At 49.5% G+C, this 24,569-nt stretch overlaps 10 protein-coding genes across 10 annotated transcripts; 6 read left to right on the top strand and 4 right to left on the bottom strand.

Annotated features, from left to right (window-relative positions):
• Positions 1-3,438: 3,438 nt before the first annotated feature.
• GGS25DRAFT_492979 (periplasmic binding protein-like II) lies at positions 3,439-4,790 on the top strand. The gene is made up of 2 exons (XM_049261227.1): positions 3,439-3,890; positions 3,961-4,790. The coding sequence occupies exons 1-2, from the start codon at positions 3,623-3,625 to the stop codon at positions 4,608-4,610; spliced, it is 918 nt and encodes a 305-aa protein (XP_049117241.1). The 5' UTR covers positions 3,439-3,622; the 3' UTR covers positions 4,611-4,790.
• Positions 4,791-4,829: 39 nt separating this feature from the next.
• Positions 4,830-5,938, top strand: GGS25DRAFT_304041 (uncharacterized protein). Its single transcript, XM_049257672.1, has one exon. It carries the CDS (start codon positions 4,986-4,988, stop codon positions 5,850-5,852), a length of 867 nt encoding a protein of 288 aa, XP_049117242.1. The 5' UTR covers positions 4,830-4,985; the 3' UTR covers positions 5,853-5,938.
• Positions 5,918-7,298, bottom strand: GGS25DRAFT_492983 (nucleoside diphosphate kinase). The gene is made up of 9 exons (XM_049261228.1): positions 7,062-7,298; positions 6,942-6,972; positions 6,838-6,881; positions 6,723-6,781; positions 6,619-6,663; positions 6,494-6,559; positions 6,388-6,437; positions 6,321-6,335; positions 5,918-6,183 (listed from the first exon to the last, which is right to left on the bottom strand). The coding sequence occupies exons 1-9, from the start codon at positions 7,079-7,081 to the stop codon at positions 6,049-6,051; spliced, it is 465 nt and encodes a 154-aa protein (XP_049117243.1). The 5' UTR covers positions 7,082-7,298; the 3' UTR covers positions 5,918-6,048.
• A 643-nt stretch (positions 7,299-7,941) lies between these two features.
• GGS25DRAFT_492986 (glycoside hydrolase family 31 protein) lies at positions 7,942-11,579 on the top strand. The gene is made up of 3 exons (XM_049261229.1): positions 7,942-8,274; positions 8,333-11,221; positions 11,337-11,579. The coding sequence occupies exons 1-2, from the start codon at positions 8,184-8,186 to the stop codon at positions 11,194-11,196; spliced, it is 2,955 nt and encodes a 984-aa protein (XP_049117244.1). The 5' UTR covers positions 7,942-8,183; the 3' UTR covers positions 11,197-11,221; positions 11,337-11,579.
• Positions 11,580-11,979: 400 nt separating this feature from the next.
• On the bottom strand, positions 11,980-13,343 carry GGS25DRAFT_522279 (alpha-ketoglutarate-dependent sulfonate dioxygenase; the record flags this gene model as incomplete). Its single annotated transcript, XM_049264201.1, has 3 exons — positions 11,980-12,148; positions 12,266-12,807; positions 12,900-13,343. 3 exons carry the CDS (start codon positions 13,341-13,343, stop codon positions 11,980-11,982), a joined length of 1,155 nt encoding a protein of 384 aa, XP_049117245.1.
• Positions 13,344-14,237: 894 nt separating this feature from the next.
• Positions 14,238-16,182, top strand: GGS25DRAFT_532009 (MFS general substrate transporter). The gene is made up of 3 exons (XM_049265553.1): positions 14,238-14,729; positions 14,783-14,961; positions 15,121-16,182. Exons 1-3 carry the CDS (start codon positions 14,353-14,355, stop codon positions 16,050-16,052), a joined length of 1,488 nt encoding a protein of 495 aa, XP_049117246.1. The 5' UTR covers positions 14,238-14,352; the 3' UTR covers positions 16,053-16,182.
• A 690-nt stretch (positions 16,183-16,872) lies between these two features.
• Positions 16,873-18,427, top strand: GGS25DRAFT_522281 (FAD/NAD(P)-binding domain-containing protein; the record flags this gene model as incomplete). The annotated part of the gene is made up of 2 exons (XM_049264202.1): positions 16,873-17,177; positions 17,242-18,427. The coding sequence occupies 2 exons, from the start codon at positions 16,873-16,875 to the stop codon at positions 18,425-18,427; spliced, it is 1,491 nt and encodes a 496-aa protein (XP_049117247.1).
• A 233-nt stretch (positions 18,428-18,660) lies between these two features.
• GGS25DRAFT_304126 (guanine deaminase) lies at positions 18,661-20,184 on the top strand. The gene has a single exon (XM_049257673.1). It carries the CDS (start codon positions 18,707-18,709, stop codon positions 20,060-20,062), a length of 1,356 nt encoding a protein of 451 aa, XP_049117248.1. The 5' UTR covers positions 18,661-18,706; the 3' UTR covers positions 20,063-20,184.
• GGS25DRAFT_304179 (uncharacterized protein) lies at positions 20,185-22,380 on the bottom strand. Its single transcript, XM_049257674.1, has 4 exons — positions 22,285-22,380; positions 21,616-22,115; positions 21,344-21,559; positions 20,185-21,292 (listed from the first exon to the last, which is right to left on the bottom strand). The coding sequence occupies exons 2-4, from the start codon at positions 21,893-21,895 to the stop codon at positions 20,307-20,309; spliced, it is 1,482 nt and encodes a 493-aa protein (XP_049117249.1). The 5' UTR covers positions 21,896-22,115; positions 22,285-22,380; the 3' UTR covers positions 20,185-20,306.
• Positions 22,381-23,531: 1,151 nt separating this feature from the next.
• GGS25DRAFT_522284 (glycoside hydrolase family 43 protein) lies at positions 23,532-24,530 on the bottom strand (the record flags this gene model as incomplete). The annotated part of the gene is made up of 1 exon (XM_049264203.1): positions 23,532-24,530. The coding sequence occupies one exon, from the start codon at positions 24,528-24,530 to the stop codon at positions 23,532-23,534; it is 999 nt and encodes a 332-aa protein (XP_049117250.1).
• Positions 24,531-24,569: the final 39 nt, after the last annotated feature.

The raw sequence follows: 24,569 nt of genomic DNA on the forward strand, positions 1-24,569 counted from the left end.
GGGAGGTAGATCGTGGCTTGGGACGAAGATATCATATCGTATCATCTACCAATATGTATTTTCTTTTCAAAGTCACGTTACATACGATACAGTCCATCACTCAAGCAGAAAAAAAGGAAACCCTCCTAAAAGGAAATCCTATGGATATCTCTCAAAACCATACCTGTCTAGTACCTAACTTATCTAACCATTGAACGAGCGAAAGTCCCTCTCCATGCTGTCGACGCATTTAACTTTAACGTCAAAGAAAAAAACAGCGCAGCAATCTTACCTACATAAGGTATCTACCTACCTATGTATGTAGAACGCGGGGAAATTTGGAAGTACCTCGCATACGTACCTACCTACAGATATACAGTACATATGTAGAAGGTCAGATCATGCCATGGCACCTACAGTAGGTACTTAAATTACATCATATCATCCCCGAGCTGGTTGCTAAGTCTGGCGAAAGAAAAAGGGGATACATACAGCACACGTCTCCCATAACTACACATCCTACATATACATAGGTATCTACACCAATCTCTCTCCATCTCTGCTCGGTCCTTCCCGCCGCGTTATCCGGTGCACTTCCGCCGTGTAAAAGGACATCGCTTGTAGGTAACCACCTAACGCCTGCCGCCCATCGAAGGACGAACACAGGTAATTTCCAAAAGAAAAAAAAAACCCAAAAGAAAAAAAAAACCCCCAAAGGAAGCTACAGCATGCCTTTTCGCTCGCTCTTCATACCGTGTCATTGGATCGTGCCTCTCAACACTCCACAGGATTCTGCCTAGGTAGGGACCTATCCTCCTGGGGGGGATTCGAACCTCGCTGCGCCGTATGGTATGCATGGTATGGTCGTTATCCGCGACGATCCGATCCACGCACCGCGCAACTGCCGTCATATACATACTAGGCACCTTAGGTAACATATCATCACGCTCGCTCGGCGAGATCCAGACCTTCGGAAGCTGCTGCCGACGAAGCAGGTTAGGGCAGAGCAGCGAAGAATCATAAAACTTGTTTTCCCGCTCCCTTGCTTGCTTGCTCGCATTACTTATGACCATGATAGGTAGCTACTTCGCCTACGTACCTAATAAGAGGTGGAAATATGTAAATATATCTACCTACCTAATGGCCGATGGGGGAAAACTATGGCTATTCCCAAAGTACTAGGTAGGTAGCATGCCCGGTAATCCCGTCAAAGTCTAATTCGGGTATCCTGTTCGTGAAAGAAAGAAATGAGCGCTTTACGAGGAACCTTGACAGCTTTCCCTGGAACAGAGTAGGCCAACTACTGGGTACCTAGGCTCCGCGGCCTTTGGATGATCTACATATCATCGCCCGGATGTTCGGATCGTATTATGAATGCTGCTGTTGTTAGACTGGATATAAACCTGTGCGGACCTATCGGTATGTGTTTAAGGATAGAGAGTATGCAGATCAAGGCATCAGAAGAATGTCCACCAATGCGGCTCCTCGGGGTCACAGTCGCTTTGATGGAAGTTCTGACTCGGGAATGGCAATTGCTTAACCGTTCTTGCACCTTCGCTACGATGTAGGAATATTTACAAATACCCAAGCAAAGCTATTTTGGTGACTTATGAACGCTTCTTGTTTATACACATACTGTACATACTGGTACTGATCTGTAAACACCAACACCCAGCAACCTCTGACAAGTGTAACGCTGAGGTAGGGATCCTCCAATGTGCCTGAGTATCTCGGTTCCACCAGACCATACCATAGCATTAATATATCGGTGAGAATAGCAGTTCATTGGAACTGAGAGCCCAGTGTAGCGTGATAGCTAGGCGAGCATGATCCTTATTGATAATGGTATTGAGGGTAGAGTAGTGTAACCGACGATAGTTGAACGTTACTTCGACCGACTCGCCCTCTAGGTATCCCAAAAGCGGTATACGGACCTTCCGATTATGGCCAAGTATTAGGGGTTTTTGGTAAGACCTAAGATAATTTTTGCATCTGTTACAGTTATCACAGGGATTCTTATTGCAGGTATCAAAAGTGCGCACCGATATTTTGCGCAGAGCTGGGTAGAATCTGGTGAGCAGACACGACGAATTCCATAAAATCGTATGTGGCGTAGAAAGCCTCATGAGCGACATGAAGAATCCTGGACACTGTAATAGATGGGTGTCATGGAACCTTTGCGGCCATGATCCTGCGAGCCTGCTGTGAGGGCCGATGGGGACGTACTCCGGAATGGATAACCACTTCACTTTAGCGCGATCTCTTCTGTTGAGAAAGCGGAGCGACAGCATATGAGTTTGAAGATATAATGTGTCGTAGTCGTAGTTAAAAAGGACCCTCGTAGGTATTAAATCAGTCCCAAAAGCCACCTGATAAGACCGGAACGTCTCGAAGCGCGACTGGCGGTTGATGTGTAGAGTGACTGGCGGAGGACTCCCAAACAATATCCAAGTATCCCCCATCCACTTTATACTGACACGGACAACTCGTCCCGCCGCAACAATCAATGGCCAAATCATAAGCTGAATTTCTACTGGTAGAAGGGCAAACCCTTCCCAGTGGCTATTGGTAACGCGCCGTAGAGGGGATCGTTTATAAGGAATCGATCTGCGACCTCTTGGGTTCTTCTAGTCTAAGCACATAAATATGTCAACAATTTTACTCCAGACAGGTACATTAGTTGATCTCATGCGGCAAGCTTCCGGTGAACCTACACCGGGGATGAGGCACGACTGGTAACGACCTGCTCTCGGCCATAATACGATCAATAGGGCGGCGCTTAGGCATGGTGGGCAATTCGACTATAGCGGATATCTATGATACAAGGCAGAGGATATTCCGATTTGGAACGAAGGTGTCCCTTAGGTACGTGAAAGACATTAAACGAGGGTGTTGTCGAGAACGGATCGCTTGTTTATATATGGCAATGGCGGCAGGCCACCGAATAGATAATTACACTAATGAATATCCATGTGAATATGCCAATACCGTAGTGAACATTAAGGTCTATGATAATGTATTTAAGTAAGTGATGGTAGTCAGATCCGTGTTTCGGAGGAGGTGGTTATTATGTTAGGTATGCATTGTATTGTACCTAGTAGTTGCCATGTTCTTATGTAGCCCCCTTTCCCCTTCTCCTGCTCCTAATCTTACAATATTGAATTTCCATCAAACGGGCCAGACTAATAGATACCTAACCTTTAAAAAACATAAACTCTATAGATAAGATGAACCCTTTTGTTGGTGTGCTTAGTTTAGCAGGCACCTACCTAAATATGTATGTAGGGCCAATTAATGAATTGAAGTCCAGCGTTTATGAAGCCCCTGACCCCTATATTTTTCTTAGCGGTACCCAAGGTCCCTCGGGCCTCGACCGCCTGGACAAATAGTACCTACTAGGTAACTAAGCACGTAAATATCCGCATTATGCCGTCCCGCGCATACCCGCTGCACGTTGATAGTTAATTGCCCACCCGATTGATTGTAAAACGTCATGCGTTGTTTTGTTCTTCATCTATTCATCTATTTCTATAAACTTAACATATTCACTTCAAGGTCAAGTGCTTGCCCATCGACGACATTTCGCAGCATTGAAGTTGTATAACGTACGTACCTAGTACACCCATCATTCGGAATAGCAACAATGGCCGATTCTGCGCAACCCCTCCGGATCGGCTTTGTGCCGGAGCATTTCTCAACACCGCTCTACTTTGCACAGAAGCATTTCGGCCTCGACGCAAAGTTGATCCCTTTCCCGTCTGGAACGGGCCACATGATTATAGCTATCCGGTCTGGCGAAATCGATGTTGGCATCGGCCTCACTGAAGCCTGGATTGCAGGTTTGGGCAAGGAAGACGTTCCCGGCGACGGCGGCTACCGCATCGTAGGGACCTACGTTGAGACACCTCTATGTACTGCACTACCTACCTAGTATTGGCATTCGCGAATACTTGAATTTGAGCGTCTAACAAATATATGCAGGCTGGGCCATCTCAACCGGTGCAAAGCGACCTGAGATTGCATCCGTCTCTTCTCTCAAGGGGACCAAGATCGGGATCTCGCGCATCGGCTCCGGCAGCCAGGTGATGGGGTTCGTGCTAGCGGATCAGCAAGGGTGGCTGACCCCCGGCGAGTCGCCTTACGCGGACTTCGTCATACTGCAAAACTTTGCGAACCTCCGGAATGCGGTTAACGACGGCTCGGCCGACTTCTTCATGTGGGAGCATTTCACGTCGAAGCGGTACTACGATAGCGGGGAGATCCGCCGCGTAGGCGAAATCTACACGCCGTGGAGCAGCTGGAAGATCGTGGCTGCGAACTCGCTGCTGCCGGGCGGGAATCCGGATCCGAGGTTGCAGGAGCTGTTTAAGAAGCTGGATGAGGGTATTGACTACTTTGCTGAGCACAAGGACGAGGCAGTCAAGTACATTAGCACCGAGCTGGATTATTCGGAAGCGGATGCACGGGAATGGTTGCAAACTGTACGGTTTGCTGGAAAGACTGAGAGTGTCGATTTGAAGGTTATTCAAAGATGTGTTGATATCCTTCGGAAAGCTGGTGTCTTGAAAGAGGGAAAGGGATTCCAACCTGAGAGCATGCTGGCCAAGGGGCTTGGCGCGCAAGCTCCGTAGCTACTAGGTACCATACCTACCAAGCAAGTCAGGTTGAGCTCAAATAGTAGCATTGCCATTTTACAATAACATTGACGTGGTGGTCTTGTGTATGAAGCCAGGTACAAGCTGTACATTAGTACCTAACCAGTAGACTATTATAGTACCTAGTAGTACCTAACCTACCTACTTACCCCGGTACCTTGAAGTAAGCAATAGTGTCGTCATTCTACCCCCCACCACTACTACCTAGTACGGACCTTAGCTGAGCTCCACATTCATTTTCATCTTTAAATTATATAAACCAACTCTGCCGGCTCTGATCTTCAATGCCACCTCAAAACCTTCCGCATAAGTGTATGCACCTAAAAGGAAAGAACCTTGGAACCCTTCAAAATGCCGCCCAGCGCAGGCATCATGCGCCGACAACTTCTCTCCCGGCCACACTCGCTCCTACGTCCTCGCCCTCGCCTCTTACAACCCCCCCAACCACAACCCCGACCTCAACGCTTCCAATCCACCACCAAAGCACCCCCACCACCCTCCTCCTCCAAAGCCTCATCCCAGTCCCGCCGCGCCGACGCAATCCTCTCCCGCGCATCCCGCTGGCTTCCCCGCCGCCTGCACCCCTACCTCCAACGCCTGCGCTCCGCGCCCTTCTCCCACGTCGCCGCCTTCCTCGTGCTGCACGAAGCGACCGCCATACTGCCCCTCTTCGGACTGGCCTACTTCTTCCACAGCATGGACTGGGTGCCTACCTCGTGGGTTCTGGGGCCCTGGGCCGCCTGGGCCGAGGAGGGTTTGGCGCGTTATATGCGTTGGTTTCGGAAGAAGGGGTGGTTTGGATTGGGGGATAAGAAGGATGGGGGGAAGGGGGGCGAGGAGAGGCTGGAGGAAAGGTTGAAGGAGGAGATGGAGATGGAGAAGGTGAAGAAGGAGAGTGGGAAGGGGAAGGGGGGTTGGTTTGGGTTTGGTAGGCAAGAGAAGGGGGTGGAGGATGATGGGGTAGGTGATGGTGATGCTGATGTCTCTAGAGACAAGAGCGAGAGTCTCAAGGCGGCGGCTTGGCACAAGGTCAAGAAGGCTGTCTCGGTTGATAACACTGAAAAGGGGTATAAAATTGGCATACAGATCGCTGCCGCCTACGCAATCACCAAAATGCTACTGGTTCCTAGGATAGCACTGAGTCTCTGGGCAACCCCCTGGCTGGCTAGGGGGTTTGTGGCCCTGCGGCGCTCGATATGGAAGAAGAAAAGCAATTAAGTATTGGACGGGTTGTTAGACCGTCCTTCACATGCATGCACTTTTCACACTGCAGATCAGACTTGTTCCCGTTTACGATTTCTCTCGATTTATTGGAATATGCACTTTTGGTCTAGCATTGTCATGTAGCTTGATCTGGAGTTTTCCAAGCTGGACGAAGATGGCCTTCCATCATATAGGCCCCTTTTGGTAGCATTTACGGCTTCTCGTAGATCCACTTGGCCTGGGCGCTCTCCCAGTTAACGACCTCGCCATCCTTGAACCACAAAGCAATCTCCTTCTTGGCGTTCTCGACGCTGTCGGAACCGTGGCAGACGTTGCGGCCGACATCCTGTAGAAGTCATGGTTAGTTATAGGGGTGCTCACGGTAAATCTATAGGGGTTCATCAGAAGTAGACGAGGGCTCTTTATGGGTAGGTCTTTTCTTGACATGTCACAGGTGATAACATTTCACTAGATTCTGCTTACCAAGGCATAGTCACCCTATCATACTGTTAGCTGTAAATTCCTAGATTTATAAGGGGGTTCAACATACGCGGATGGTGCCAGGGGCAGAGGCGAGAGGGTTAGTTGCGCCGAGGAGAGCTGTGAAAGTAACAGTTAGCTTGATACAAAGTGACCATCTGAGATTTCTGACATACTTCGGCCAGTCTTGACGGCATCACGGCCTTCCCAGACCATGGCGCAGATGGGGCCGCTGTTCATGTCTAAGAATGGGTTAGTTTCGTCCAAAGTCGCACAATATATGGGTGGTATAGTCGCATACACTCAACAAGGCCAGCGAAGAAAGGCTTGTCACTGAGGTCGGAGTCTATAGCAACTTATTAGCTTATTGTAATATCAGTAAGTGACAGAAGGGTAGTAACTTACAGTGCTGCTCGAGGTGGGCCTTGCCAGGGGTAACAAGCTTGATAGCAGCGAGCTTGTAACTATACTCAGAGTTAGATCATGAAGAATGAAGGCGAGATATGTGGTTAGCACCTACCCGCGAGTCTCGAAGCGAGAGATGATGCTGCCAACGAGGCCACGCTAAAATAATCGGGGTTAATATCATGTCGAGAGCGCTTCTACGATGAGGAGGTGAAGTACCTGGACGCCATCAGGCTTGATAGCGATGAAGCTGTAGAGAGTATGTTAGCCCACCTTCCCCAAAGTATTTCTCGTATATTACCCATCTTAGGTGGCTAAAAGCATTGAAATTTTACTCACGTCTGTTCAGTTGCCGACATTTTGGTTTCTGGTGAAGGAGGGGTTTGGGTGTGTTGCGGGGTAGTATCAACGGAGTGATATTGAGTAGCAGTCACTGTAGTAGTGAAAGTAGATATTGAAGTAGAGACGGAAGTAGAAGAGAGATTTGGTAAAGCTCCGTTGACGATGGTAAAATTCTTAAGGCTTTGCCAGGGAAAAAAGAGTAAAAGAAGGGCGACGAAGACGCTTTTCAGGAAAATCTGGAATATAGTGGAAGGTGGGGTGAGGGGCTGCTGGAGCCCACCTGCCGTATTGTGGCGCTCCCCTCCAATAGCTGTCTTGGGCATCAAAGTTGTAGGTACTACCCTGTAGGTAGTATTTTAGCTACAGATATATGTAGATGCTACCTTGTACCTAGAATTTTATCTAGGGTGTACTAAAATTTCGGCTAAGGTTTAGGTGTTCTTGACAAAATTGAAGATAAAGAGTAATCTCCTTTAGACAAGAGCACAGCAATATCGAAAGGCTCCTTATGGAACGGATTAGGGTTGTAATTGGTATTCACGATGACCTGCTGTGAGATGGTGAGGATTAGCCGCCTACATGTAGGTTTCTAGGTAGTTAGTAGGGGTAAATAGTAAATACTGCCATGTGTAAGTAATAGTTATTTCGAATTTTCGATCTATCAATATCATGATAGGAGATTGCCGGGATGTGGCTAGTAACTAACTACTAGGTAGCATCAATCAAGATGATTGAAGGATACAATTTTACCCTGGTTCAATGTGGCTAGCCAGGGACTCCGGGTTTTGATTTGGGGTTCAATACTGTGGTGGGGATGATTAGATGATGGCTGCCACTGCCAGTGTATGTACCTAGCTTTTAAATGCTACCTTGTTGTACACAGGTACAGATAGCTCCAGTTGTTTAATCTTTTGGACAACTTGCTTCAACACTTTTGGCCTTTTATCACAAATTCATATTTCACAATTGCTTTCCACCCAGCGAAAGCATTGTTCATATCTTTTCATGATCTGGAAATTCATGTAGCTCTATGATTTAATTCAATTCCTACTGATACCCTTCTTTGCCGTTGTTGACATCAATCATCTTCCCAAAAGGCGGCGTGCCAAGGGGACCAATATGGTCGGTGCCGGTAGCAGCCCGCCGTCCTTAAGATGGACAACTTTATTATATTTTCTTGTCCTTCTATGTGCTCTTATTACCCCAGGAGGTACTTAACCTTTCATCCAAAAAATAGTCCCCTATGTGTCGTAGCTAATAAGTTTTAGTTTCGGTCAAGGAAAATGATTTCAAGAGATGTAGCCAGTCGGGCTTCTGCAAGAGGAATAGAGCATACGCCGATAATGCCATTGCCCTAGGGTCCGAGTGGCAAGCACCTTACAAGATTCCTTCCGAGCAAGCCTCATTTAAGGATGGACAATTCAAAGCCACCATCTCCAAAGCCATTGACGAACAAGGAAACACTGTCCGACTACCTCTTACTATATCTTTCCTGAAGTCGGGCACAGCCCGTGTCACCGTTGACGAGGAGAAGAGACGAGAGAAGGATATTGAGCTTCGACATAACAGCAAAGCTAGAAAGGAGCGATATAATGAAGCTGAGAAGTGGACAATTGTCGGTGGATTAGATATCGACACGAATGCTCAGGTGGCTCATGAAAGCAAGACTGGGATAAAGATTAAGTATGGTCCAGAATTGGCATTCGAAGCCGATATTACCTACGAGCCATACTCGATAGAATTCAAACGGGATGGTGTTACTCAGATCAAGCTCAATGATCGTGGCTTGATGAACTTGGAGCATTGGCGGCCGAAGGTTGAAAAACCAGTAGCCGAGAAGAAGGAGGGTGAAGAAGGGCAGGAAGAGAAGAAAGATGAGACACCTGAAGTAAATCCTGCGGAAAACGAGAGTACCTGGTGGGAAGAAACATTCGGTGGTAACACGGACTCCAAGCCTCGTGGCCCCGAGAGCGTTGCTCTGGATATCACCTTTGTCGGTTACGAACACGTTTATGGAATTCCAGAACACGCAGGCCCCCTTTCCTTGAAGGAGACCCGCGGCGGCGACGGCAACTATGAACAGCCCTACAGACTATACAATTCTGATGTTTTTGAGTATGTACTCGATAGCCCAATGACTCTGTACGGCGCAATCCCCTTCATGCAAGCGCAACGAAAGGATTCAACCGTCGGTGTTTTCTGGCTCAACGCTGCCGAAACCTGGATTGATATCACCAAAGACAAAGAATCCAAGAACCCCTTGGCTCTTGGAGTCGGAGCCAAAACCAACACCCACACTCATTGGATGTCTGAGGCTGGTCTGATGGATGTCTTCGTCTTCCTCGGCCCCACCCCTCGCGATGTCACTAAAAACTACGCGGAGCTCACAGGAACTACTGCTTTGCCTCAGGAATTTTCCCTGGGGTACCATCAGTGCCGGTGGAACTATGTCTCGGATGATGATGTTAAGGAGGTCGACCGTAAGATGGACCGTTATAACATCCCGTATGATGTCATTTGGCTAGACATTGAGTACACTGATGATAAGAAATACTTTACTTGGGATGGAGACATGTTCAAGGATCCGATTGCCATGGGTAAACATCTGGATGCCCACGGAAGAAAACTGGTTGTCATTATCGACCCGCACATCAAAAATGCAGGAGGTTATCATGTTTCTGACGAGCTCAAGTCTAAAGATCTAGCCGTCAGAAATAAGGATGGTAACATCTTCGATGGTTGGTGCTGGCCGGGATCTTCTCATTGGATTGATGCCTTCAATTCGGCTGCCATCCAGTGGTGGTCATCCCTTTTCAACTATGACAAGTTTAAAGGCACCATGGAAAATACCTTTATTTGGAATGACATGAACGAGCCCTCCGTTTTCAACGGACCAGAAGTCACCATGCCGAAGGACAATCTCCATTATGAAGATTGGGAGCATCGAGATGTTCATAACATAAACGGGATGACGTTCCATAACGCAACTTACGAAGCTATGCTTTCTCGAAAGAAAGGCGAGCTACGACGCCCATTCGTACTTACTAGGTCATTTTTCGCTGGCTCGCAACGTCTTGGTGCGATGTGGACCGGTGATAATCAAGCTAGCTGGGAGCATCTAGGAGCAGCCATCCCCATGATTCTCGCTCAGGGAATTTCGGGCTTCCCTTTCGCAGGTGCGGATGTCGGCGGTTTCTTTGGTAATCCCGAATTGGAGCTGCAAAGTCGTTGGTACCAAGCCGGCGCTTTCTATCCATTCTTCAGGGGTCACGCACATATTGATGCCCGTCGTCGAGAACCTTTCCTACTCGCAGAGCCGCACCGGTCTATCATCACATCGGCCTTACGCCTTCGATACAGCTTACTTCCAGCATGGTACACGGCGTTTTACCATGCCAACAGAGATGGCAGTCCTATCATACGGCCATTATACTGGACACACCCCAGCGAGGAAGGCGGGTTTGACATTGATGACCAATTCTTTGTGGGATCAACTGGGCTTCTTGTTAAGCCAGTTGTGCAGAAGGACAAAACCACAGTGGATATATTTATCCCTGACGATGAAGTTTACTATGATTACTTCAGTTACAAGAAGCTTCCCACAGCCAAGGGTAAGCAGGTGACAGTTGAAGCACCGATCGAAACCATCCCAGTATTAATGCGCGGCGGACACATCATCCCCAGACGTGATACGCCCCGTCGCTCTGCTCAGCTCATGAAATTTGACGACTATACCCTCGTCGTAGCAGTTGGCAAGAAGGGCCAAGCTGAAGGAGAGCTTTATGTGGATGATGGTGACTCTTTCGATTACGAAAAGGGTCAATATATCCACCGCACGTTCAAGCTGGAGGGGTCGACACTTACTTCTACCGACGCGGAGGGCCGAGATACCAAGAGCATAGAAGAGGGAGAGTGGCTCAAGCAAATGCACGGTGTTGCTGTCGATAAGGTCATTATTGTCGGTGCTCCCTCATCTTGGGCTTCTAAGAAGGAGGTTGTGGTGGAGTCTGAGGGTAAAACCGTCTCGGTGCCGCTCGACTACCACAAGGCAGATGGTAGCAGAGCTGCTTTTGCGATTGTGCAACGCGTGGGCGCTAGAATTGGCGCGGATTGGACTATCACTTTTGCCTAGGGGGCTGGGTTTGATAGCGTTACGACTAGCTATGTGTGAATATGACGGCCAAACACGGCCATTTTCAGACAATCATTGATGAGGATTTTGGTGACATGGATTTTCTGTGCTTTGTAGCAGGAGTGCTAAAAAGTGCTTACTCAGTTCTTAAAGTGAACCTAATTGCCTATAGATTGTCTGAAGAGTACTTGAACGTCTCATTACAAAGTATACCGCAAAATATAAGGCCCTAGAATCATTTCGCCGGCTAGAAAATATTGAGTTTCAGAAGGAAGTCTATTTATCCGGTATTCAATACGTCGTCGTCGCTAAAATTTAGTGAAAGCCCTCGACTTCGATAATCCTATGGGGCCGCTAACCTACTAGATAGGCACTTCCATTCTATTATAACCTAATCGATTCCGGGCCGTCCCGGTTGGGCCGTTGAAGTCAAAACCAAGCATGGGCTCCAGTATTGAGTTAGGGTTAGGGTTTTAAAAATGCAGGACATTTATCTAATTCGTCGGTAGTGTATACCTACCTAGTAAGTAAGCGTTATGTCCACTCCGATGGCCAAGACGCTTGGGCAAGCATCTCTAGGGGGTTTTGACCTCGCATTACTTCTAACCTTCTACACAGGTTGACGAAAAAGCACTCATGGATTAACGAAATTGACTTTGAATTATCATCAGAATGCCTAAATAAGTCGATACTAGCCATGCTACTTCGACTTATCTACCTACCTACATAGGTAGGGAGGGAGGTAAATAAGTACCTAAGGTTAGGCACATATGGCACAACCACTTAGGCCGGCCCGTCGATCTGCTTCTCGCTCTCATCCAAAAGCCCCAGAGCTTCACGTCTAGTCGGGGCGCTAGGGTCAAAGTACGGCTTCTCAGCCAACGAAGTGACACGCGTTCCGTGTCTCGGCTCCTTTCCGCCGTAATCCCAGCTTGCGTTGTGTATCGTGATTCTAGAAGGTAGCATCCAAGTCAGTATGTTGCATTGTTATTAATCCTCACCGAGACCTCGGTAGCAAGGTTTATCTGATGGGGCGTGGAAAAAGGGAACCATGACGGAGTTCACTTACCTGTTATCCCAGAGCACACTGGTATTCGGTGTCCACTTGAACCGTAGCTGGATATCGACGTTCTTCTCGTAGACGTCATAGAGGTAGTTCAGGATGACGTCGCTCTCGGCGCGATCGAGGCCGACGATGCGGTCGGTCATGGCGCGGTTGACCCAGAGCGCCTTCCACCCCGTGGCCGGGTGGACACGTACGAGGGGGTGCACGCGCTCGACGAACTTGGGGCCGGCCTCAGGGTCGTCGCGGTCAAGGTATGGGTGCGCGGATCGGTACACGGCGAGCTTGCCGTCGATGATCTTGCGGAAGTCTGGCGACAGCTTCTCGTACGCCGAGTACCCGCTGGCCCAGAGCGTGTCGCCGCCGACGAGGGGTATCGTGTCGTTGTGCAGGTGCGTGATCCCGGCCGGCTGCAGCTCGTGTACGAGGTCGGTGTGCCAGCGCGAGGCACCCCCCGGCCTGCGGAAGTTGGCTGCTCGCTCGGTGGCCTGCAGGTCCGGCCAGATGACGGTTACGCCGAGGTTGCCAGGCACCTGTGCTACCTGGGGCTGTTTGGTCGGAGTTAGCTTATGTCCATCCATGGATATTCGCCGCCGACGCCGACGCCGACGTGGGGGTTACTTGGGATGATGACACTTACATGAACTTCGACTACCCCGTAGTACTTGCCGAGTTCTAGCTGCTGCTGGGGCGAGATGTCCTGGTTCCTGAAGAATACGACGCTCCTCTCGGCAATGAGAAGGGCCAATTCGTCTTTCTGCTGGTCTGTGAGATCCTTGAGCTGCAGACCCTCAATCTCGGTTCCGATGTGGGTGGTCAGATCCGTAACCTTGGTGGCGGCTGACAGCAGCGCGGACTTCGACTTATCCGCGCGAGCTCCGGCGTCGCTGTGCTTCCATTCCTTGTTTCTGATGTTGTAAACATCCTGGAGGTAGAGTGGCCTCGCTGGACGATAGGGGTATCCGTTAGAGAGGTCAATTCCGGCCTTCTTTAGTCGCTGAAGGGCTGGCTCTGGGAGTCCCAGTGTATCCTTGCGTGGCTCCGCGACGTCCTTGATACGCTCATCAATTGGTGCTGGCGCCATGATTGAAAATGCTGGATTTTGAGATTTCAAGCTTTGTATTGATTATATTGATTATTTTTATTACTTGGAGGTAAACTACTTGGTAGATATTCTCCTGTACGCCCTTTTTTTTACTCTCTGCCGTACGGCCCCTGACGACAGATATATATCTACCTATCTGCCTATACAGCACGACTCCTGAATTGGAGAACCCCCTCCAATAACATCAGTCTCAATTGTAATGATCAATTTTGCCAGTCGTAAGATCTGGATTGGTAAGCTATCTTTCTGAACTTCTTTGAAATGTGACACCATAGCGAAGGCTTGCAGCATCTACTGAGGAGCACGCAGTTCCCCGCGAATAATCAAAGCATCCATTGGATTTCTTTATCAATTCGCGATGTTGGAGAAGGATGATGCGAGGCACATTGCATATTGGGTGTGCAACGTCGTGCCATTCATTGTTTTCTGCGGGGTTGGGCATGGCGTCATGGCCATCGATGTTGAGGTGATCACCAACTACCTAGCCCTTTCACCCATTTACCTCGACCTCGGGTTTCTTAACCCCAGACCTTTTCTTTTTTTTTTCGTTATCCATGTCCACATTATCTGTATGTCGCAATGTGCTACATCAATTGTAAGACGTAAGACCGAAGGGTTTATCTAAGTCGTTGCTCGACTAATAGTGGGACTTCACAGTCTATAACAGACGCGTGGTTGTGGCTAAGACTAAATGGTAGTAGAAGACCCGGACGAATTGCCAGAATCAATTGCCATACTAGCTATTTTATAATCATTTTCTATTTCGTCGAATCTAGATCGATGTATCTTCGGCGGTACAAGTGCTTGACTACCACTGACCAAGACGTGGGATTGTTTACTAGCAAGGAGTAAATCAAGCTGAACCCTTGTGGTATCTTAGCATTATTGGACCCTTTTTTTGACGAAGCTGTGTTAAATATCAGAATGCCCCGGACCTGCTCATACGAAATATTCAACTTCCATCAGAAATTGGTTCTAAAAACTCGAAATGGGAGAAAAGGAGACTGTAACGACGAAGGGGGTGGATGAGGCCGAAGTTCATGTGGCTGCCAAAACCCCCATCAACGGCGATGATGAATCTAGCCATACTCTGTCGCCAGTAGCTGAGAAGCCCAAGCAGACATGGCGGTCATATCTCTGGGATACATTCGATAAATCTCCGGAGGAGAGGCATTTCCTATTCAAACTTGACGCAGTCATCTTAACCTTTGCTTCTCTGGGCTACTTCATCAAGTACTTAGACCAGGTGAATGTCAACAGTGCTTTCGTGTCCGGCATGAAAGAAGATCTGGGCCTTTACGGAAACCAGCTCAACTACATGATCGCATGCTGGACGGTTGGCTATGTTATTGGTGAAGTGCCAAGGTAAGGACCATATCTTATCTCCCCCGAGCTTCATGTCACTTACGAGAATATAGTAATATGTTGCTCACTAAGATCCGCCCCTCTATCTGGATTCCGGCTTGTGAAGTTGTCTGGTCGGTACTTACCATTCTACTCTCAAAATGCACCTCAGCAACGCAAATCTACGTCTTGAGGTTTTTTATTGGCCTTGCCGAGTCGGCATTTTACCCAGGATTGCAATACGTTATTGGAAGTTGGTGGTAAGTTGACTTAATTCATAGCAATCCTCTCCCCCCCTTTTTTAGAATCAGAAACTAACAAATATGTAGTACGTTATGATACTCCCCTCTCATCTACCCCTATTTAACTCGTATTTCTCCACTCTACGATTGAAAATTCTAACATGAAGCAGATCGAAAGGACGAGCTCGCAAAACGAAGCTGCATCTTTCACGCTAGCGGTGCGATAGGCAGCATGTTTTCCGGCTACCTGATGACAGCCGTCTACAACCTCAACGACGTCGACGGCTACAGGGGCTGGCAGTGGCTCTTCATCATCAACACCGTCATCTCCCTGCCCATCGCCATCGCGGGCTTCTTCTTCTTCCCGGACGTCCCCGAGATCACCCGCGCCTGGTGGCTGACCAAGGACGAGATAGCGCTCGCCAAGAAGCGCATGCAGCTGGAGGGCAGAGCCAACAGGGGCACCTACACGAAGGCCAAGTTCCGCAAGATCTTCTCGTCCTGGCACATCTACGCGCTCACGCTGCTCTACATTTTCTTCAACAACGGCGGCGGCAACGGCGGCCAGCCGGCTTTCGCGCTCTGGCTGAAGCAGGAAGGGTACGGCGTCGCGGCCGTCAACTCCTACCCGACTCTCACTTCGGCGGTTGCGGTGATCTTCACGTACATATATGCGTGGACGTCTGATTCCGTTTTCAAGGGTGCCCGGTGGCCGGCTATGGTGTTCTCAGGGGTCGTCAATATCATTACCAACACGAGCCTCGCGGTGTGGGATATCCCTGATGGCTGGAAGTGGGCGTGCTACGTGCTAGGTTTGATTGGAGGAGGGATCAGCGGACTGACGTTCGCGTGGGCTCACGAGATCTGCAGCGATGATAATGAAGAACGCGCGCTGGTCATAGGAGCCATGAATGAGATGGCCTATGTGGTGCAGGCGTGGCTCCCGTTGATCATCTGGCAGCAGGTCGATGCACCGCAGTATCCTAAGGGGTTCATCACTATGGTGTTCTTTGCCGCGGGTCTCATTGTTACTGCTCTTACGATACGCTTCCTACATCATCGCGAACTCGCGGCAAAAGCACGGACTGTGAGTGTAGAATAGTCACCTAGATAATGCCGGAGGCGGTAGATGAGTTGACAATGGTTCTCCTAAGCACTGGGATATAGCGTTAGATGTAGCATTAGAAGACTGGCAATGAACTTGGCTTAAGCAAGTCTCTCCTTATACCAATAAAGCCAAATATCAGCACGCCTTTTTTTCTCACTTAAGCTACAAATTTGTTGCGATATGATATTTGATGTTGACTTGATAACAACTCCTGAATAGTCTCGAATTGAACTGCTTCATAAGCCATTTCAGTTTACTACTTACCTACCTAGGTAGGTATCTTTCCATAAAAACTCATCTGAGTTGTATTCCAGCGCACTTGATCAGCTACTGGGGGTATATTTAATCCCAGAAACGGAGGATGTGCTAGATTAAGAGACCGAGTGAAGTTCCCGTAACCCTTCTCTACCGGGGATAAATTGTTTCACCCAAGGCTATAATACCGCCTCGAACTACCCAAGTAGATCTAATGAACCCAGTTTACTCGTCAGCTCAAGCATTCCTACAAGGTAGGTATATGTTGAAAGAAGCTTGATTAGGACTAAAGTGGGGAGTCGAGCGCGGCACGTAATCGTTGGAGCATATGGCCTCATCTCACAATCTCGCCTTAGTCATTTATAATCAGCAACTGAGAGGGGGAATGCGCCGATATGCAGTGTAGCATCCCACTATCATCCGTCTTTCCCGTCTCTATACAAGATAACATGGAAGTATAAAGATCTGCCAAGGTAAGTATATAATATATAGATAGGTAGATGTAAGTCTCTGCGCGTTAGGATCTCGAGAATACACCACATCGTCTCACACAATCATCATGGTGCTGCTGACTAACGGGAAAGTTGAGAATGGGGGGCCTATCACCAACATCAAGGATGTAGCTGTTATAGGCGCTGGTATAAGTGGTGTCGTCTCAGCGGCTCACCTTCTCCGGGCTGGGTTCAATGTCACCGTATTCGAGCGGACCGGCGCGGTCGGTGGAGTTTGGGGCTACGAACCTCAGCCGGACAGAGATCCGCCGTTCCCCAATGTTAGACCACCGACTCCGAATTGGTCGGAAGTGGAGAAGCAAGGGCTATCGTCGGACGAAGTCGAGTTAATACACGGTCCCCCTAATCCATGGTATGATTACCCCGAGAACTTCCTAATGCAAAAGATTTGATACTCAATATTTACGTGGCTTTAGTTATGCTGGTCTTAAGAACAACATTCCCACGCCGGTTATGCGAAGTAGTCTATTACGCTGGCCGGAAGGGAGCGAGGACTTTGTCGATCAAGCGGTAGTCCACCAATACATTCAAGACATTGCTCGCCGCCATAACGTTTACGATGTGATACTTCCTCACACCCGAGTAGAGAGTGTATCGAAACCAGAGGGTGATACGCAATGGGGCGTTTCGACGAGCACATTTACAAGGACCCAGTCCGGCCATAAGTTGACGAAGAAGAACTGGAAGTTCGACGGGGTTGTGGTAGCGAGTGGACACTACCATGTACCGTGCGTGCCCGATGTCCCGGGATTAGCTACGTGGAAGCAGCGGTTCCCGGATAGGGTCACGCATTCAAAGCAATATCGGACACCTGCTCCTTTCAGTAACCAGACCGTGCTCATAATCGGCGCGGGAGTCTCGGCCTTGGACATCGCCAAGGAAACCGTGGTGCTGGGAGCGAAGATAATACAGAGTAACCGGCAGAGCAAATATGACATCCTGTCATCACGCTTACCTGATGGTATCGAAAGAGTTCCGATGGTTGCCAAATTCATCGTTGATGAAACAGCTGGCGATAGCAACTCCCAGACACTAGAGTCTGATCGCCACATACCTGGAAAGGTCATTTTAGAAGACGGAAGAGTGCTTGAGTGCATCGACCGTGTCGTTGTGGCAACGGGATACATTACCTCTTACCCCTTTCTGGGAGACCTGGAGCAGCCTCACGTTCCCTGGGAAGAGGCCGACGAGAAAGTAGTCATCACATCTGATGGCTACATCACGCACAATCTGCACAAGGATGTCTTCTACATCCCAGACCCCACATTGTCATTTGTGGGCGTCTCCCACCTCGTGTCGACATTTTCGCTGTTTGACTTCCAAGCACAGGTCGTGGCGAAGGTGTTTGCGGGACAAGTACAGCTTCCACCGCGATCGGTGATGCAAGAGGAGCATCGGGAGAGGAAATTGAAATTCCAGCCTGGGGAGAGATTCCACAGTCTGTTTGGGGCGGAAGATGCGTATATAGACAAAGTGTTGAGATGGGTGAATGCAGATCTGGTAAAGGCTGGTTTAGAACCACTGCCGGGGATGGATGAGGAATGGAAGGTTAATTACAAGGTGGTCCAAGAGAGGATTAAGAGCACTCATGTTCTTACTTGAGATACATACCTAGTATATAGTATTTGAAATGGTAGATTATGCGATCTTTCAAGATACCTCATTTTTTATGAGTTGTAAGTGGGAAAGCATTGCTATGTCCCAATTCATTCTAGCGATTTTAGTGAGTAAGACCTTGGGATAGATAGGGGGGGGGGGGGGGGTAGGGGGGTGGGGCCTCCGAATCTCCGATATCTTGGCAAGATTAGGTACATCCCGCATGCCAACTCTCCTCACTTACACATGTAACTTTCCTATATCAACAAAAATAACATAAATACAATGCCTGCCCGAGTCTTCCACGGCACAATAATCCACTCACGCGGGCCATCAGACCTGCTCATCCTCGAGAGTTCCGTGCTCGTCGTCAGCGACAATGGCAAGATCACCAACGTAATCCTAGGCATACCCAAAGAAAGAGTCCCCTCCCTGCTCTCATCCCTCAACATCCCCTCCTCCGCAAAAATACGCTACCTATCCCCACGCCGGGAATTTCTCATCCCCGGCTTCGTCGACACGCACAACCACGCGCCGCAGTGGGCGCAGCGCGGGCTCGGGCAGAGCATGCACATCCTTGAGTGGCTCGAGCAGGTGACGTTCCCGAACGAGGCGCGGTTCGCCGACCCGGCGTACGCGCGGCGCATCTACTCCGACTGCGTCGAGAGTTTCCTGCGCCAGGGCGTCACCACGGCCTCCTACTACGGCTCGATGCACGCCGAGGCCACCACCATCCTCGCGGACCTGTGCTGGGAGAAGGGCCAGCGCGCGCTCGTCGGCAAGTGCAACATGGACCGCAACGCGCCCCCGTACTACCGCGACTCCAGCGTTGAGGCTTCCCTCGCCGACACCGAAGCCTGCATCGCGCACGTGCGGCGCATAGACCCGCAGGGCGCACTGGTGCAGCCCGTGCTAACGCCGCGTTTCGCAATCTCGTGCACGCCCGCCCTGTTGGAGGGTCTGGGACAGATCGCCGGCGCGAATCCGCACCTGCCGATCCAGACGCACTTCAACGAAGCCGAGCAGGAGATGCGGTTTACGGCGGAGCTGTTCCCGGAGTTCCGCGGCAGCGAGGCGGATTTGTACGCGCACTACGGCCTGTTGAGCAGCCGCTCCATCCTCGCGCACTGCTGCCACATGAGCGAACACGAGATGCGCCGTGTCCAGGAACTCGGGTGCGGCGTCGCGCACTGCCCGGTCTCAAACATGACTGTCGGCGGGGGGTTCATGGCGGCGCCGGTGCGAGACTTCCTGAGCCGCGGGATTAAGGTCGGCCTAGGCACTGATAGCGGGGGTGGGTTCTCGAGTAGTATTCTTGATGCGATGAGGCAGGCGCTCGTCGCGTCGAATGCGCGCGAGGTGATGAGCGAGGGTCGGGATAAGGGGCTGGATATCGGGGAGCTGTTCTTCCTGGCTACGCTTGGGGGTGCGAGGGTGTGCGGGCTCGAAGATAAGATTGGGAATTTTGAGGTTGGGAAAGAGTTCGATGCGCTTGTTATTAATGCGAATGCGCCGGGGGGGATCATGACCATGTTGGAAGATGAAGATTCCCCCAGGACGATATTTGATAAGTTTATCATGACGAGCGATGATCGGAATATAACCGAGGTGTACGTCCGAGGGCGGTCGGTGAAGCCGTGACGAGATGCCTGATACTGGACACTTCACGAGTCAAGCTCACTGCAGCTACGAGGACTATCGCTCAACTATGATATTTCTTTGACTTCTTTACATTATTTGTTCCTGGGTATCTACGCGCTAAGCTACATCATCCCTTCATCATCATTCCATGCCCCTTATTTCCATCGCACCCGAAGACCAACTTACACGCCTTCTGCGCGGACGTCAATCTACACAAGCCTGTATCCAGATAAGCGCACGAGAGCTATCGCTGGCCAGGCGGTGGTGGATAATGCAAACTGAACTGCGTAGTCTTAACTGGACTTCCGCAATTGCTACTACTCCTTTTATTCTTCGCCGCGACCCCGGCTGCAACCCTCTCCCAAGCCCCAACGCCGGAAGGTCGGCTAGATGCGCGCGGCGGAAGTTCCCACGTCGGTGTTCTTTGTTCCCAGACACGACTTAATAGGGGGCTGTTGGTAGTACCAGAAGTAGGACTACTATACATGCCATCGGGACTCACACCCACCTGGGGTGAAGTCATCCCATACTCGGCAGGATTATACTGCCTCAAGGGCAGAAGCTGCGCTGTGCTCTTCGTGCTAGTGGTGCTCCCCGGCTCATCGACAGGCGAGAAGAATGCAGGTTTAGGGGAGCCTAAATAATGCACATTCCCGGGAATTGTAGGAACGGCCGTGGTGATGGTAGGTAATGGTACCATCCTATCGTTCATGGCGGGGGACGGACCAAAACCTGGTCGGGTCTTCTCGGCCAACCATGTCGCTTGCCTTGGAGACTCGGGGGCAACAAGAGGATGAGAACCGAGAGCAGAGTGAGGACCTGCATACGGGTTCTTCTCCTCGATGATGGCATCTGCAGGGTTTGGGAAGAAGGCCGGAGATCGTGGGGTTAAATGGGTTTGACAGCGGAACGAGAGGGATGAGCGGTGTCGGTCCTTCTTTTGCCCCTTTCCTGAGAATTTGGTATCTCCAACAATGAGACGACGATTTCGTCGTTTACGGCAACGTATGAGGAAGAAGCCGGCTACAGCGAGCACGGCAACAGCGCCACCGACGGCAATTCCGGTAATTTGCGTTGTTGATAGAATTGGTTTCTTGTCACCCTCGATGGTCCCTTCGGCAGTCGGATCGATCGAACTGATCATATTCTTGGAAAAGACGGTATCGTTCAACCCTAAGAGGGTACCTGCAAGCGGTTGTTGCTTGCAACCCGTATCTAGAGCAGTAAGAACTATAACAGTGATTAGTAATGAGATATAGGCGAGATTATAAGATGGCATACAGTTGGCTAAGTAATCCTGGCTCCCAGAAGCAGCCACGCAGGATTGACACTTAGACACCGCATCGTCTGTTACGGCCCCGTTCGCAGCACAGTACGAATAATCACTCTTCTTATCGTCCAGATCACTATTCGTCCAAGCCGTTTCTAGGTCACCACACGCGGTGGAGGTAGAACAAGGTCCGGAAGTACAATGGCCAAATGTAAATCTTAGATTATCTACTCGCTTGTTAGAATTGGCACTTGATACAATAACAAAAACCAAGGAAACTTACATAAGAACGCCAGTTGATCGTTCTCACTCCCTTGAGAAAAGGTGCTGTCTTGGAGACAGCTCAGGCATTTCTGGAACGTTTGCCCTGTAGACGAGGAAGCATATTCGGAATCGTAACAGGTAATATCATCTGTGCCTATCGTTGACGAGTTTGGGTCGGACAAGTCGAGACTATTAGAATCTACACAGAGGGAAGCACAGGGTGAATTTGGTGTGACCTGCAAGGCGGCAACATGTTTCGTAAAGAGCGTGAGGGCTAGGCCACATAGAAGGGAAGTCATCTCGCCTGGAGATATAACAATAAAGATTTGAATTTAAACGAAAGATGGGTGGCAAAGAACCAAGTATTAAAAAGTATATATTGATGATATTACAATAAGACCTCCATGAAGTTACAGCCAGCCAGCTGGTTACTAGAGTCTTGAATATACTCCTCAAGAGAATAAAGAGCCTCGACAAAAAGAGTGTATGAGATTGCAATTAGAAAAAATAGAATCGTACCTACTACAAAATCAGGACGGGGTAAATATTATATTGGGGCCCGATCGGATCGTCCGTAACCATCACGGTGGTTCCATGGCTGCATCGTATGGGCAAGTTCACACTAGTTACTGAAGACTCGGTGGTAACCGGCGCGTAGAGAGGGGGGTATAGATTATGGATGACATACATGAAAGGGTAGTATGGCGGTTACGTCTTGTTCTGCCCCTTGCAGTATCAATGAAGTCTTCAATTGGACATAAGACATTGGCGTAGCAAAATGTATCCGGAGAATTGAGCCGGAGGTCTAGGATCTGGACGTCCTACCTCCTAAGCGCCGTGATTTGCTCGGTAATCTTACTTGGTATATCTTGGTGGGCCAGATGGACGCTCGGTGGCGGCAAAAACTACGATGGCTTGACCATCATGGCTGCCATGTTGTAGAGGCCAGCATAGCAGCCCGTGTACCCCAGGATCGTCCGATTCGGGGAAAAACAAACTGAGTCGTTTCCTAACACGCTTCCTAAATTGGACGATATCCTTGAATGCCAGTAAAGTAGGCGCAAGCTTGGGGTTTGTCGTTCGACACTCTACGTTACGATCTATGTTACGGAAGCGCTTGAGAAGGAAAAGGAGGATTGTGTTAGGAAACGAGATTGGATGAAATATTGAGTAGTTGGCTGAAGTGAGTGGTAGTATGTTCCAGTGTGTCTATTGAGAATGTGATTGTGATGGGTTGGGTTATCTTGCATCGTCGAGGTTCTAAGGTTGTATTCTGTAGATGTGAAAAGAGTCGAAGCAACATTGTGAACTTCAATTGCTGGAAGAGTGGGCGCTTAAATCGTGTACCTGGGCAGCCAGGGCAGGTACTAATGTGGGTACTAACTACCTATTGACGTTAGGGCATCTCTAGTTATTAGGTGACAAGATCACTAGAGGGGCAGGGGCTGTAGATGCTATGCCTTTCTAGGCCTAGCGGCATCTCTCATTTCTTCAAGCCTCCAAGGTAGTTCAAGGCTTCTACTGTAGGTATCAGGGTAGGTTAGGTCAATCTCAACTCTACAAGAACATCTATGGATTCAACAAAATGCCAACAGCAAATATCAAAAAGTCAAATTTTCAATTAAAAGAAATTCATAAGATTATATTAAATAAGACTCTATAGTTCTATATGCTCATATTCCATAAGCTTTCATTCCCAAGTCTCCCAAGTCTGTCTGAAGACCGAATTATACCTAATTCTTTGGAGCCAGCCCGTATGTGTATTCGGATATCCTCAAAATCCTTGGCGTCAATGGGAGCAACATGTCAACTCGTAGTCGAAAATCTGCATCGTGTGCGCCCTTTCTACTTTTTCATACGAAGACTCCCGTCTAGTAACCATTGCGCCGATTGATCTCGTCTCCCTCTTTCTATTTCCTCATTACTACCTATACCTTACATCTCCACTCGAACCTCCCGGCCTTGGAGGATGGTTGGCGTCGTGTACATACACCGTCCGTCCGGGCAGTTCGCGTGGAAGGCAATCCCGACCTGATCACCAACGTTAACTGCAGTGGCACCACCTGGTGCTTGCAGCGTATATTCCCCAGTTCTAATCATCGGATGCGGTGCTCGTTGGAAAGGTCCAAACACACTGGTCGATGTTGCGTAGTTGACGTTGTAGGTCGATTCAAGATAGCATCCGCTGCTGAAAAATAGAATGTATAGCCCCGTATCTGTAAGCAGCATGCTGGGGGCTTCCACCAACGGTCCGTCCTCGTCAGTTCGGTCCAATATCGGATACGGATCTCCAATCTTCGTCACACCATCCGCGGCGACCTGCTGTAGCATGATGGGTGTAGGAGCGATTGGTGCGATGGTATTGCCGCAGCTGCCGCCATGTCCCACGCTATTTCCATCGATTTTGTATAGGACATACCGTGTGCCGTCCGCATCTTGGAACCCGGAGGGGTCAATGGCACCGCCGATGGAGAGGTCACAGGCGAAAGGCTCGTCGGCAGCCACGTATGGCCCGTAGGGTGTGTACGATACTGCTGTGCCAATACAGTGGTGGGCTCGGTTCTGGGCTACCTCCCCGCTGTAGTACATGACGTATGTCCCATCATCCATCTGGTGTACGTCAGGGGCCCAAGTATTGTCCCCCGTAGTCCAGGCTCCAGGTTGAGGGAGAGCATCCACGTCGAGAAGACCCCATTGCTGGTAAAGGGTTCCTCCTTGGGCAACTTGGATTTGCTTCCCATTTCCACTCGTCGCGAACCCGTACCAAGTGCCATCCTGAGTTTGTATTATTGACGGGTCAGGGAAATTCTGGTTGAACACGGGAGCGTCGCCTGCTCCGTCGGGTTGTGTTGGGAATTGTGAACGTATCACCGGCCCAGCATGAGCTAAATTTGACGACAGCCCGATGGCCACAAGCATATTAAGGAGCGACATCCTAAATATCTCGCATGTCGAGCAAAGCTGGCGAGGAAC

This window comes from Hypoxylon fragiforme (assembly GCF_022984875.1).
Source record: "Hypoxylon fragiforme strain CBS 206.31 chromosome Unknown GGS25scaffold_5, whole genome shotgun sequence".
Lineage (NCBI taxonomy): Eukaryota > Fungi > Ascomycota > Sordariomycetes > Xylariales > Hypoxylaceae > Hypoxylon > Hypoxylon fragiforme.

Bases quoted from the DNA above. Each gene is read 5' to 3' on its own strand.
- GGS25DRAFT_492983 (XM_049261228.1), bottom strand. From the start codon at position 7,081: ATGTCGGCAACTGAACAGAC. The intron at 6,882-6,941 runs GTACTTCACCTC...CGATTATTTTAG, and splicing joins TCAAGCCTGATGGCGTCCAG to CGTGGCCTCGTTGGCAGCAT. The intron at 6,438-6,493 runs GTATGTCAGAAA...TTACTTTCACAG, and splicing joins TGCCGTCAAGACTGGCCGAA to CTCTCCTCGGCGCAACTAAC.
- GGS25DRAFT_492986 (XM_049261229.1), top strand. From the start codon at position 8,184: ATGGTCGGTGCCGGTAGCAGCCCGCCGTCCTTAAGATGGACAACTTTA. The intron at 8,275-8,332 runs GTACTTAACCTT...AATAAGTTTTAG, and splicing joins TGCTCTTATTACCCCAGGAG to TTTCGGTCAAGGAAAATGAT.
- GGS25DRAFT_304126 (XM_049257673.1), top strand. From the start codon at position 18,707: ATGCCTGCCCGAGTCTTCCACGGCACAATAATCCACTCACGCGGGCCA.
- GGS25DRAFT_304041 (XM_049257672.1), top strand. From the start codon at position 4,986: ATGCCGCCCAGCGCAGGCATCATGCGCCGACAACTTCTCTCCCGGCCA.
- GGS25DRAFT_304179 (XM_049257674.1), bottom strand. From the start codon at position 21,895: ATGACTTCCCTTCTATGTGGCCTAGCCCTCACGCTCTTTACGAAACAT. The intron at 21,560-21,615 runs GTAAGTTTCCTT...ACAAGCGAGTAG, and splicing joins CGATCAACTGGCGTTCTTAT to ATAATCTAAGATTTACATTT. The intron at 21,293-21,343 runs GTATGCCATCTT...TCACTGTTATAG, and splicing joins CCAGGATTACTTAGCCAACT to TTCTTACTGCTCTAGATACG.
- GGS25DRAFT_532009 (XM_049265553.1), top strand. From the start codon at position 14,353: ATGGGAGAAAAGGAGACTGTAACGACGAAGGGGGTGGATGAGGCCGAA. The intron at 14,730-14,782 runs GTAAGGACCATA...ACGAGAATATAG, and splicing joins GTTATTGGTGAAGTGCCAAG to TAATATGTTGCTCACTAAGA. The intron at 14,962-15,120 runs GTTGGTGGTAAG...AACATGAAGCAG, and splicing joins ATTGCAATACGTTATTGGAA to ATCGAAAGGACGAGCTCGCA.
- GGS25DRAFT_492979 (XM_049261227.1), top strand. From the start codon at position 3,623: ATGGCCGATTCTGCGCAACCCCTCCGGATCGGCTTTGTGCCGGAGCAT. The intron at 3,891-3,960 runs GTACTGCACTAC...AAATATATGCAG, and splicing joins CTACGTTGAGACACCTCTAT to GCTGGGCCATCTCAACCGGT.